Source organism: Pteronotus mesoamericanus, unplaced genomic scaffold, assembly GCF_021234165.1.
Source record: "Pteronotus mesoamericanus isolate MK-2021 breed Mesoamerican mustached bat unplaced genomic scaffold, CSHL_Meso_final contig_221, whole genome shotgun sequence".
NCBI classification, from domain to species: domain Eukaryota; kingdom Metazoa; phylum Chordata; class Mammalia; order Chiroptera; family Mormoopidae; genus Pteronotus; species Pteronotus mesoamericanus.
In genome coordinates this window covers 154,159-167,474 of record NW_026555092.1, presented here as the reverse complement: position 1 = coordinate 167,474, position 13,316 = coordinate 154,159, and the positions used below count along the sequence as shown (strand labels likewise).

General features: G+C 48.9%; 1 protein-coding gene across 3 annotated transcripts in view; it reads left to right on the top strand.

Annotated features, from left to right (window-relative positions):
• The window catches only part of UBR4 (ubiquitin protein ligase E3 component n-recognin 4), a 118,541-nt gene that overhangs the window by 93,245 nt on the left and 11,980 nt on the right, over window positions 1-13,316 (top strand). For all 3 annotated transcript variants that reach the window (XM_054571646.1, XM_054571645.1, XM_054571644.1), the window contains 11 exons: window positions 625-705; window positions 3,117-3,204; window positions 3,740-3,867; window positions 4,749-4,856; window positions 5,375-5,494; window positions 6,199-6,389; window positions 7,030-7,203; window positions 7,565-7,664; window positions 11,016-11,234; window positions 12,118-12,231; window positions 13,112-13,254. In XM_054571646.1, the coding sequence (XP_054427621.1) occupies window positions 625-705; window positions 3,117-3,204; window positions 3,740-3,867; window positions 4,749-4,856; window positions 5,375-5,494; window positions 6,199-6,389; window positions 7,030-7,203; window positions 7,565-7,664; window positions 11,016-11,234; window positions 12,118-12,231; window positions 13,112-13,254 (1,466 nt within the window). The remainder of the gene's footprint in view (window positions 1-624; window positions 706-3,116; window positions 3,205-3,739; window positions 3,868-4,748; window positions 4,857-5,374; window positions 5,495-6,198; window positions 6,390-7,029; window positions 7,204-7,564; window positions 7,665-11,015; window positions 11,235-12,117; window positions 12,232-13,111; window positions 13,255-13,316) is intronic.

Here is a 13,316-nt window from a genome sequence, read left to right as displayed (position 1 = left end):
AGAGTGTGGGCTGGGACCAAGTCCAGGCCCCTCCACTTAGTAGCTGATTAACCTTGGGCAGCTGGCTGGCTTCAGCTTTCTCGTCTATAAATGGGGCTGATGATTCCCACCGACTGGTATAAAGGATACAACCTGTAAAGGGCTCTGCCCCATGCCTGCCACGTGGAGAGCAAAGGGTCAGTGGCTCCTGTTTTCATGGTGTAGACTTTTATTATTCTTGCTGCTCTCATGCGAATTTTTGGCTCTGTGTCTGGTGCCTCGAGGTAGACTACCTCTAGGGTCTGGCGTATTATATACATAGTGAAAAGCATGTTGGGTGAAACAGAAAATCGCTTTTTCTGGTGCTGAGCCTGAAATGGACTTGGGCGAAGAGAAGGTCCTCAGGTGGGATTTTTAGCCTGGAGTCCATGGTATGGGTTAAAGGGTGTTTGTAACCCATGAAATTGTGCGCAAAACTCTATGTGTTGTGCACACATGTACATTTTTTAGAGCGGGAGAGTCGATTGATCCTTGACGCATAAAAGTTATGAATCACGAGCCGCTGCCATAAGGTGCCCTTTGATCTTGAAGTGTACTTGCCTTATAATTACCTGCAATAACAGCCTCATCTGCTTTTCTGTTCAGCTTCTAGTGAACAATAAAATCATTAGTTTGGATCTTCCTGTGGCCGAGGTTTACAAGAAGGTCTGGTGTACCACGAATGAGGTATGTGCTTGTTTTTTTCTTGCTTGGAGGTGTGGTTTTACTTCTCTGATGTGTGTGGACTTGATCCAGGGGGAGCCGCTGTCAGCCATCACTTACCCAGCTTGTAGCAGCTCTTCTGGAGTGTCTCTCCTTCCCCTGATGGTGGCTGTGTGGAAGCCAGTCATTGTGCCCCCCTCTGAGGCGTCGGGCCGGTGCAGAGCTTCAGGAGAGGATGCGAGTGCACCGGCTGTGCGCAGTGGCGGGGCAAAGCCTCAGGAACGCTGCGACCGGGGTGCCTGCTGTCTCGTCCCTTTTATAGACAGGCACCTCGTGACTGCGGCGGATCCCCAGCTTCTCGGGGCCTGCTCACTCATCAGAACATGTTCCCAGTGGCCGTGCCAGTGAAGCCTAATTTCTGTCCTACTGGCTGGGGAGTTGAGACTCAAACAGGCAGTTATTCTTGAGGGAAAAGGGAGGTGAAAGAAGCATAGTGCTCTGGTTCTCTGAGCCCACGGCACCATCTGTCTGCGTAAGAAAGACAGTCTGTCTTAGTTCACTTCCCCTCCCTTTTCTTTTCTCAGTCTCTCCGTTCCTTCCTTTCCTTTGCCTTCATTTCTTTCTTGCTTTCCCATTTCTTCTCATCTCTTGTCCCTGGTAAGGGGAGTTTTAGTAAATGAAGCAAATAAATAATTCCAGCAAACTAGGGTACCAGTGACGCACCATAAACTTTTCTAGACTTACTCTCAAATACTTCTGTAGAGTTTAAGAAACCAGATTGGTAGTGTGCTATTGGTGCATGTTGACCTTTAATTTGTACGTACTTTTGCTCCTCCCTCCTTTCCATTGTGCCGGGAACCCTGGGCAGTGTTTGCTGTGGGACGGCTGCCAGCTGGGTACTGGTAGTGCTGTGGGCAGAGGGGCACACTGAGGACTGCCCCATCCAGGGCGTCTTGTCACTGCCTTTTTAGCATCAAAACAGAATAATACAGACTTAATCCCTGATGCACATAAAAAATTAAAATCAAGCCTTTGTGGGTGCCCTTGTAAATGGTGGTATGGAACCCAAAGAATACCCACGGGCATCTCCCCTCTTGAACCACTGAGGCAAGGTAGAAGTTGTTCATTCGACCCTCACATTAGTGTGCTTAATCCACTGAGGGCTTATTGTGACAAAGTCCAGAACTTGTGGCCCCTTTTTATCTAGGGCTTCATCGGCTTCTTACCTCCTGATGAACAGCCCATCTCTTTAGCTACTGACTGGAGCCTGTTCTCTTTTCTAAGTCTATCCATGGTCTATGGCTCTTCCCTCTCTTAGTTCCCCCTGGGCTCCCATAGCTGAGAAGTGGTTTTCCTGGCAGCACTCTCTCCTCCATGATTTTTTTAAAAAGGATTTTTATTTATTTTTAGAGGGGAAGGGAGGGAGAAAGAGGGAGAGAAACATCGATGTGTGGTTGCCTCTCACATGCGCTCTACTGGGGACCTGGCTCGCAACCCAGGCACGTGCCCTGACTGGGAATCGAACTGGAGACCCTTTGGTTCACAGGCCCACTCAGTCCACTGAGCCATACCAGCCAGGGGTCCTCCGGGATTTTTTTTTCTTCTGATGCTGAACATGGGCTCAGAAGCAGGTGTGATTTCATATAGTATGGCCTCAAGCACCCATTTCTCATCTCCAAAGTGAGAATAATGGAAATGCCAGAGTGCCCAACTCATTACCTGGCATGTAGTGACGACCCACGATCCTCCCATTTACAGAATGCTGTAACTTCTCATTACCAAAGACTTATTCCTCGTTAGTTGATCAGCTTAGAGGTTTTAGACTGAGGACATTCAGGCTAATTCTCTCCTTGCCGTATGGTTATATGAAGACCTTAGGCTCTCCATAGGCCAAGATCGATGTATTATCTTTTCTTGCTTTTGGTTCCTGAGACTTGAATCAAAGCTCCTTGATCCTATTGGCCTCCCTTGTCTTGATTCTTAGAGTAGTGGCCCTTATTGGTTAGAGTTTTGGCTCCTGAAGGAGGCGCAGGCCTGGCATTAGACCTGGGCTTATAGCTGAGTAACTTTGAACAAGCTGCTTTTAACCTCATACAAAAGGGCATTGTAAAGTCCTTAATTAGCATAGGGCTTAACAAAGAGTAAAACAATAAATAAAAGTTGTTAGAGTTTTTACATACAGTTGTAATGAAACTAAATGAGATAGTGTCTATAAAATGCTTCCTATAATTCCTGGCTTAAATCGACACGAAATAAGCTAGCTTTCTGTCCCCTAAGTGAAGTGCAGTGCATGTGGATTCTAGGTGCTGCGGTTCTGATCTCGTAGAGAAATTGAAGGTGTCCATGTGGCTGAGGCATTGAGCAAGACGAGGTGTTTAGTTCTTTGCATGTTCTGGATCTGTTTACAAGCATCTTTCTCCACTTCCTCTGCTCAGGGAGAGCCCATGAGGATTGTTTATCGGATGCGGGGGCTGCTTGGCGACGCCACTGAGGAGTTCATCGAGTCCCTGGACTCCACCACGGGTATGGCCCTTTCTCATGCAACTGCTGCCTGTTCAGCTCGTGGTTTGGTACCAATCAACGGTTCCCGTCCTGGGACTTAGGGGTGTTCTGGGCAAATGCTCTCTTGTACCTCTAATCAGAGTTGAGGGGAGGTTACTGCTCCAACTGAGGAAGAATACAGGTATCTGTGGCCCGATTCAGATACCTCTGGGATTGGGGAAGGAAAAAACCAACCTTGGGGAAAATAATGCAAATTAGCAACAGATTTGAGGTGAAGTTTATTTTTAGCTTAGTTTTTTTTTTTCTCCCCCAGTGGTAGCTGTGGTACTTGCTTTTGTACATATTTGAGTAAATAATTTTAATTGACTTGAATATTTTAAAAAGCTACTGAGAGTGAGATAGTGTAGTTTAATATCTAACATCAACCCCTTTTATTGGGTCTGTCTTTCTTGGAGATATGAAAAAAGGAAATAGCTACAGCCTGGAAGAGGGCTGTCAGTTTTATTCCTGTCTTCACCTTTTCCTCTGTTTCTGCTCGGCTTCCCTTCTCCCCCAGATGAAGAAGAAGACGAAGAAGAAGTGTATAAGATGGCTGGTGTGATGGCCCAGTGCGGGGGTCTGGAGTGCATGCTTAACAGATTGGCAGGGATCAAAGATTTCAAGCAGGGACGCCACCTTCTAACAGTGAGTTGGAGGCAGTCCGGTGGGACCAACCTTCTGCTGTGGGAGAGGCCCCTGTGGAAAGAAGTTTGTGGTCATCGTGCCATTTAACCCTAGAGGGCAGCATGGTGCCATGGACCAGTACAAGGCAGTGAAGGACCTGGCAGCCCCCCTGAGCCCTCGGCATCCAGGCTCCCTTTCCCCACTACCCTCTTCCTGGCCCTCGCCCCCCACACACCAGGGTGATGGCAGCCTTCTGCCATGTCCCTTTAGGTACCCGTAGAACCGATGTCTAATTGTCTTTTCCTGAAACTGTACTGGGTCTATTATTATTTCTTTTTAAATGGATTTTATAAATAACTCTTTCGTTTCTTGTATGATTTAGTTTGGTTATTCCTCTGTCTCATTAGTAAAGAGGAGAAGTTTCCAGTGGTGGCACAAATACACACTATAATTTTTACCTCCAGTGGATGTGAGAACATACATTACTGTGCCCGCATTTTAAATGACCTACATGGTCCTGAGCTCCCACAGGCCATGAGCTTTGGACTCTTCCTGTTGACCGTTAGGTCAGAGTTAGTACTTGAATTCCCCCCCAAGGCAGCAGAGCATCACCTGTTCTGGTAGGAGTCGGTGTCTCTGCCGTAGGTTTAGAAATGGTAGCGCTCTACACAGCCCACGAGGGCTACTGCTGGAGAACATTGCTGTTTAAAACACCTACCTGGTATGACATCTCAGCCACCTTACCATGTCCTCTCACGGAGTGCGTCTCTCTGCTGTCTTCTGGGTTTTAGGAGGAGTACCTGCCGATGATACATAACCTCTCTTAAATGTTTCTTTCCTGCTTGTCCCCACATCTGCACTCTCAGATTGTCTCATGGATTTTAACTGGCTTTTCTTGTCAGGTGCTGCTGAAATTGTTCAGTTACTGTGTGAAGGTGAAAGTCAACCGGCAGCAGCTGGTTAAGCTGGAAATGAACACTTTGAATGTCATGCTGGGGACTCTAAACTTGGTAAAGAGTTTGGGCTGCAAAAGATAAAGATTGGGTCATGGGAGTCCTGGGTGGGAGAAAGACAGCTCAATTCTGAACTCAGATGAGACGGATTTGTGGCTTCTTCGAGCCCTTCGTTTGTCTGTCTGACTGGTACGGAGGCCCATTCAGGCTCATTCGGGCTGTCCCTTCTCCTCCTGCTGGCTCACCCCCATGCTGCTGCCATGGCGCCCACGAGCTTCCTCGTCCCCTTCCTGAGTTCAGATCAGAGACAGAGGAGTTCTTAAAACACTCCAGACCACACACCAGTGGAACAGTAGTGCCACTCGCCTCAGGGCAACCAGAAAGAACTCTGGGACATCACATTTTCACTCTCCTCAAAGGCCCACGTGCTCGTCTCAGTCTGAGAACATGAACGCACCCACACACGCACACAGTCTCTGGGGAAGAAAGCCGTGAAGGTCGCCTTTAAGGAGCAGACACCCTCAGCAGTGGGTGGCTGTGTTGTTATCCCGGAGTGACTGCATCTCCTCCTGCAGGCCCTGGTAGCGGAGCAGGAAAGCAAGGACAGCGGTGGGGCGGCCGTGGCCGAGCAGGTGCTCAGCATCATGGAGATCATCCTGGATGAGTCCAATGCTGAGCCCCTGAGCGAGGACAAGGTGAGTGAGCCCAGCCTGTTTGTCTGCAGACACGGAGAGTCTGCCCTGTCTCAGTGCCAGCAGCGGGCTTGCTTGTGTCTGGGTCGACCAAGAAGGATTGAGCCTGCTCAGCTCATAGGAATGGCAAGGCTTAGCTAATTAATGGTGACATCATTGCATTGAAGCCCGAAAGCTGTGGATTCAGAGGAAACAAAGCTGCTAAGGGTGTTCTTTCACTCAGAAGGTGTCATTAATGGAATTCTGACATGTTCCAGCTGATAGACACGGCCCTAGTCTGGCCCCTCGTTCACAGTTGAGAGGAAACTCAGCCCAGAGAAATGAAGTGAGCTATTCAGTGTTGCATAGTCAGAGGCCTAGGACCCAGGTCTCCAACTCCCAGTTCACGTCCCCTACTTACTGCACCATTGCCTTCTTCCATTCCTGTTGGTATTAATGTTTTGGCTAGAGATGTGACCAGGTGAGTTTCAGGTAGCTTACATCTTGGGGGAGAGAGAGACCGTATCAGTATGTTTTGAGCACTTGAGACTATGAACAGAGTCATCAAAGAGATTTAGAAGTTAATTTATCAGGTGGAGCTCACACTGTTTATTCTCCAGAAAGTGCTGAGACACTGTTCTGTTAGAGCTGCCTTTGATGACTGATGGAGATGCTGCAGCCAAAGTCCTGGATGATTAAGGGCCCCTCCATCCTCTTTCTTATTGCAGGGCAACCTCCTCCTGACAGGGGACAAAGATCAGCTCGTGATGCTCTTGGACCAGATCAACAGCACCTTCGTCCGCTCCAACCCGAGCGTGCTGCAGGGGCTGCTGCGCATCATCCCGTACCTGTCCTTCGGAGAGGTGGAGAAAATGCAGATCTTGGTGGAGCGGTTCAAACCCTACTGCAGCTTTGATAAGTATGCTGCTTGGGTTTCACACAGCAAAGGGAGGGTCCCCGCGAAAGCGCCGAACTAGTTCTGGGAGACTGAGGAAGCCTCCTCGGGATTTCTGTTAGGTTTTTGTGTGCCAGTCTGGCTGGCCTTTAAGGGGCTCAATTTAGTTGGAGGGTCTATAATTAAAATAGAAGGTCCTGCAAAAGTAACGCCTGCTTGAGTGTGGTTGATAGGGTAATAATAGGGGCGTAATTTATAGTTTTAATTTGAACATTTCACCTAAAATGTCATATGGTGTGTTTGAGTGTGATGTTGTTATGTTACAGAATTACATACTTATGATTCTGTAATAAAAAGAGGGGTGTTATTTGTGCCAGACCCTGTATATTGTGTTAAATTGGCTTGGCAGAGAAGGCGAAGTAGATGGCAGGTGGGAAGGGGGTATGACAAGCTGGGGAGGCATCATGTGTGCAAAAGCATGAGAACATGAGAGAATGTTAGGAGTTTAGGGGACGGAGCAGGTAAGAGGGAGAGTGGCAGGAACCAGATCAACAGGTTCTTGGTGTCATGCTAAGGAGTTTAGACTTGATCCTGCAGACTGTTGAAGATTGTTCAGCTGTGTTACTCCTCTCCCACCTTCAGACCCTTCACTCTTTCTGCCTAGGTATGATGAAGATCACAGCGGCGATGATAAAGTCTTCCTGGACTGCTTCTGTAAGATAGCAGCAGGCATCAAGAACAACAGCAATGGGCACCAGCTGAAGGATCTCATTCTCCAGAAGGGAATCACCCAGAGTGCACTTGACTACATGAAAAAGCACATTCCCAGTGCCAAGAAGTAAGAAACGGCTCCAGCAAAGTGACTGCTTTCCTTCCCCTCTTCTCAGTTCCTTAGCTCCTCCATCATCTTGGCATAATTGTTCCCCTTTGCCTTCGTTAGAGGACTCCCTCCTCTTCTGGAAACTACCCAGGTGACCCCTTAGCTGCTGCAGAGTCCTTGGGGCTCTGGGGAAAGGACAGCAGCCTCTGGTTTCCGTTTAGAGTGCTCGTGTCTCTTGCTTCCCAGCGGAGCTGCATGGTCCTTGGGGATTCTCAGTGGCACTCTTGGAGGGTCATGTTTAAACAAGTCAGAATCTACAGCTGGTTCCAGGTAGCCTGTGCTTCTCTGGCCTGCTCAGGAGTCTTCCTTTGCTTTGCAGTCTGGATGCTGACATCTGGAAAAAGTTTTTGTCTCGCCCAGCCCTGCCATTTATCTTACGGCTTCTTCGGGGATTGGCCATCCAGCACCCTGCCACCCAGGTGAGTAGCCAGCCTGCATGTAGGGCTTATTCTGGAGACAGGACATGTCGAGTGAGGAAACCACGTGCTGCCTTCTCTTCTCCCAGGACTGAGTGACAGTAACTGCCATGATTAGCCTTGAGGCATGACCTCCCCTAACACATGCTACTCTTGGAGTGGCTGCCTAGCCCAGCTCTCTGTGGTGAGGACGAAGTTCTATTTGTGATGTCCTCGTTCAGCTCATTCTTTCAGGGGGTCTGTTATCTCATGAGTCAGCTGGGCCCCAGGGGAACTGTGATGTATGGCTGGCCTGAGTGTGACAGTTTCTCTGCAACATGAGTAATCGCATCACCGCTGTTTCCTGCTTTCCATCAGGCCGCTGAAAGCCTGCTGGGAGAGGCGCCTTGCTGCTCTTACTTTTAGCTCCCCACTGGGCTGAGGTATCTGTTAGCCGTTTTAAGTCCTAACTGGCCTGCGAAGGTGCCAGGTTGGGTTTTTTTTTTTAATTAAACTTTTTATGTTGAGATCATTGTAGATTCACATGTAGTTATTAAGGAATAATACAGAGAAATCATACATACATATACCTGTTGCCCAGCTTGTCTCATTGAGAACATCTTGGAAAACTAGCCAGTGTCCCAACCAGGATGCTGATGGTGGTGCAGGGAAGATCCAGGACAGTTGCAGCGCCACGAGCATCCCTCCTGCTGCTCTGTCACAGCCACATCCGCATTCTGCCCCCAGGCCACTGGCCCTGGCAGTCACTGATCTGTTCTGCATTTCCATACTTTTATCATTTCAAGAATGTTACAAAAATGGAGTCATGCAGCATGTAACCTTTTGGGGGCTGGCTTTTTTCACTCAGGATAGTTTTCTGGAGATTCATCCAGGAGGTTGTGTGCAGTGTTCGTTCGTTCCCACTGCTGAGTCGTGTCCACGGTGTGGACGTGCCATAGCCGGTTCGACCTCTCACCCAGTAAGGGACTTCTGGGTTGTTTCCAGTGTGGGACAATTACAAATAGAGCTGCTGTGAATGTTGGTATGGAGGATTTTATGTGAATCTAAGCTTTCGTTTCTCTGGGATAAAAGCCCAAGAGTACAACTGTCAGTTGCAGGCTTAGTTTTACAAAAAACTGCCAAACTGTTGTCTAGAGTGGCGGCGGCAGCGTGCTGCGCGCCCCTTGGCGGTGCTGAGCCGTCCGCGCCGTCTCTGTCCTGGCCAGCGCCGGGGCGTCACTGCTTTCCCTTTTAGCCGCCCTGGGGATGGACAGTCTATCTGACTGCGGTTTGAATTTGTGTTCCCCTGATGGCTAATGATGCTGCCTAGCTATCTCTTCATGTGCTTCATCTGTGTATCTTCAGTCACATATTTGCTTATTTCTTTTCTGTTTCTTTTTTTTTTAGTGTTCAGTTTTTAGAGTCCTCAGGGGTGGGCTTTTTCTTTTTTCTGTTTATAGTGTTCTACCTTAAATATAGTTCTGCATTCTTACTTGGTATCTATTCTAATAACTCACTTCAGAAATGTGGTTTTAATAATTTGGTTACGGACAAGATTCTTTCCGTATCTGTCTTACCCAAAGCTCTCTTGTGAACTTTTGTTTAGTTCAGTGGAGATGGTCATAATTAGTACATCTTTGTGGAGATAACTTTTCCTACATAAGAGTCTCACATTATTTTTCCTGTCCTTGCAACATCTCTATTGTGAATGTGGATAAATCAAGAGTCTGAGTTGGTGACACAGTAAACTTAGATTAGGTCTGCCGATAGCCACGCTTATTATTACTAAATTGAATCACTTTCCTTAGAATAAGGCTTATCCAGTTAGCTACTTGGTGTTCACACTTCTGGCCATTCACTTTTATTTCAACACATATTTACTGAGCCCCCATCGTACCTGTGCTGCGCGAGGCCGAGGGGACCAGTCGGTGGGGTGGGGAGTGAATGGACTCAGCAGAGAGCTGGGAGGCGAGTAAGTGGGCTTGGAGGGTTATTGCACATGGGGAGTGAAGCAGCTGGACAGATCAAGGACTCTGCTCAGTTTCTGGATTGGGTGACGAGGTGAATGGCAGCGCCACGAAGGTGGTGGAGAACCTGGGAGGTTTGAAGTAAGGTCGCGGAGAGTCCCTTAGATTAGTCTCTTAGCGCACAGTCCTTCCTTCTAACTGAAATGTAAGCTTCAGGATGGTTTTTATTTCCCCAGCACCTAAAACACTGCCTCACACACAGTAAACACCCAGAGTGTTGAGTGTAGGCTACCCGTGAACTCAGGCCGTTGAACTCTATGGGTTTGGTGTTTAGGAGCTTGAGACATGAGATAATACCCTGTAATTTTGCTGAGGTACAAATTTGAAGCTATAAGGATAGATTTATGAGCTATAGTGAGTGATCTGAGTGCTGAGCTTTCACATTGCAAGTTGACTTTGTTGTTTTCAATTTATTGTCAAATATGTAGAGATTGTCATTAACTCACTTGTGATGTGGGTGGTACAGATCTCAGTGAGCTGGTGCCATTTTCCGTGAGCTTCCCTGGAGAGCTTTTTCAGACTATACCTGCCCTCTGTTCTGATGCTGTCCGATGCCGGTTCAGAGCTTGGTGCTACAGCACGTTGACTGCCAACCTTTTGAAGCACAGTGGTTTCTTGTTAATATATTTTTTAAAGTGTGTCTTATCCCCAGTCCTACTTGTAGTTTTACCTCTAGTGTCCTGAGGTCGAGAAAATGCCTATGCTCCTTAGTTTGGTGGACCCAGAGGGCCCTAGATGAAGACCTTAGCAGAGTCCCAGTGAATGTTAAGGGCCTGCTCTGCTCAGTAAGTCGCTGAGTTCACCACTCAGGCCTCTCGGTAGGTGCTGCTTCTCCAGGGAGTCTTACCTGAGTCCCTTTCACGGTGCCTGGATGCTTTACATGTTATCTAACTTTAATCATCACAGGAACCCTGGCATTACCCCCTATGTAATAGATAGAGATGCTGAAGCTAAAGAGTGTAGTGATGGGCCAAAGGTCAGTGGCAGAGCCAAACTCCCCTCTGTCCAAACCTTTCAAAGCGTAGAATCAAAGGATCTGATTGAAATTTGAGCAGATGACACGCTCAAATTTGAGCAGATAATAAATCTGCTGATAGCCAGGCTTATTATTACTAAATTGAATTACTTTCTTTAGAATAAGGCTTATCTAGTTAGCTACTTGGCATTCACACTTCTGGCCATTCACTTTTATTTCAACACATATTTATTGAAATTGGATTGAAATTTGAGAGAGACACAATCTCATGATTGTGTACATTCTGTTGATTTTTCTGAACCTTTATGCTCCTGGAAAGAATGTTGGTGCACGTAACTGGAGGCCTGCATCTCTCTGGTCCTTCCTTGGCAGGTTCTGATTGGAACTGACTCCATCACAAACCTGCATAAACTGGAGCAGGTGTCCAGCGACGAGGGCATTGGGACCCTGGCAGAGAACCTGCTGGAGGCACTGCGAGAGCACCCAGATGTGAACAAGAAGATTGACGCCGCGCGCAGGGAGACCCGGGCTGAGAAGAAGCGCATGGCCATGGCGATGAGGCAGAAGGCTCTGGGCACCCTTGGCATGACGGTAACGCCACTCCCCCAGCCCCCGCGCCCTTGCTCCGCTGCGGAGGAGATGGCCATGGCCCAGCTGCTGTGCGTCAGGACGGAGCCGGGGTTGGGGATGGTGAAGGTGAAGGCTGGACAGGGAAAGAGGAGGGACCTGGGTGTGCGTCACCTTCTGTTCCCTTCCCGACAGCCCTCGGAGCTGTGACTGTTACTGTTGTGCTCGACAGATGAGACTCAGAGGTTAAGGGACTTCACAGAAAAAGTAAAAATGGTGATGAGAACCCTCGAGGGCTCACTATATGCCAAGCACTGTGCTTAGGCACCTTACTTGTAAGACTTTATTTAAGCCTTCATGTTGTTCTGTAAGCTATTGAACATACCCATTTTCCGGGTGAACTGACTGCTGAGAGGCGATGTGAATCGGCCAAGGCACGTAACTAGTAGGCGGTGACAGGACTTCGAAGGCGGGCCTGCACACGAGGGCTTTGTGCTGTGTTCACTGTCCCGAGGCCGTGGAGGAAGCGGGAGCCCTAGGAGCGCCTCCTCCAAGCCAGCAAACTCGAGTGTCAGCAGTATTAAACTCCCGTGGGAACAGTAAATGAATCATAATGCAACAGCCTTGGCAGCCGCGAGTTGGTATTGCTGGCACAAAAATGGGGCCTTTTTGGTGGCGAGTGGCGACCTGCCAGGGTTCCAGCCCCCCTGCTTCCGTGGCTCCTGTAGGAAGAGACTAGCAGGAGGATCTGGGTCTCTACCCTCATTAGAAGCTGAAGAGATTTCCTTTTGATGCAGCAGCCCTTTTAGTGATGTGGAGGGTCAGCCCTGTCACCGAGTGTCCCCAAGCTAGGATGGGAGGGTGTGGAAATCCTTTTCTGACATGTCATCTGGGGTTCCCCCAACAGACAAATGAAAAGGGCCAGGTTGTGACCAAGACGGCGCTCCTGAAGCAGATGGAAGAGTTGATTGAGGAGCCAGGCCTTACGTGCTGCATCTGCAGGGAGGGGTACAAGTTCCAGGTACAGCGCTGGGCTGGGGCCTGGGCCTGGTGGCACAGGCTGCTCCCTTGCTGTGGCGGCGGCCCTTGCCTGCAGGCCTTCTTGTTCTGAGATTGGCCAAGACTTGCCTCTTGGCCACTGTTCTCTAAAGGCAGGAGCATTAGTCTTCCCCATCACCGCGACTGCAGACAACAGCTACTCATCGGATTCCATCCCTGCTAGGCCCCGTGCCCAGAATTTTGTCAACTGCGTAATTTTGTCTTTAAACTTGTAAAAAGTCCCGGTTTATGGGCAGAAGAACAAAGGTCAAGGGACAGAGCGAGAACTCTGGGCTTTTAAAAATACACCATGCTGCTCCCATTCCGGATTACTGGGGAGATCGGGCTCCCCCAAACTAGAGTTCTATCTAAAAGGAGTAGAGCAAGTGACCTGTTTTTTCCCCTAAAGGCCTAAAAGGGGTCCCCCTTTCTCTCCAGCTTTAATTCACTACTCAGCACACAAGCTATTGAAAGGCAAGCGCCCTGGGCCACAAGCCTTATGAGTCCTGCTGTATGGAACACAGGTTCTTTGCAGCTCCCTGATAGTTTTGAAAAGCAAGTGACTTAGCAAGAAGGCACTTCCCTCTCCACTTTTATATAAATGAAGCAAAAAGAAAAGGAGGACAGTATAAACTTAACATTTCTGCCTTTGCATTTGCATAGCGTCTGCTTTAGTTGGGTTGCTTCCCACACACCTCCTATCACTGCCAGGAGCTTAACCCAGAGGCTGGGGTGCTGGCCGTCACCCCTCTCCTGGGTTATCCCCTCCTAGGAGGGTAGACACTTGGGTCCCTTCTGCTCTGCTCTGCGAGCCTGCCTTGGGTTTCCCCTCACCTCTCCTCCTTCCTCTGTTGTCCTTGTAGCCCACGAAGGTCCTGGGCATTTATACCTTCACCAAGCGGGTAGCCTTGGAGGAGATGGAGAACAAGCCCCGGAAACAGCAGGGCTACAGCACTGTGTCCCACTTTAACATCGTGCACTACGACTGCCACCTGGCCGCCGTCAGGTAGGCCCCAGCTCGTGTCGACCAGCTCCTTCAGTAGGCCTCCCCCGACACGTGCTTCGGCT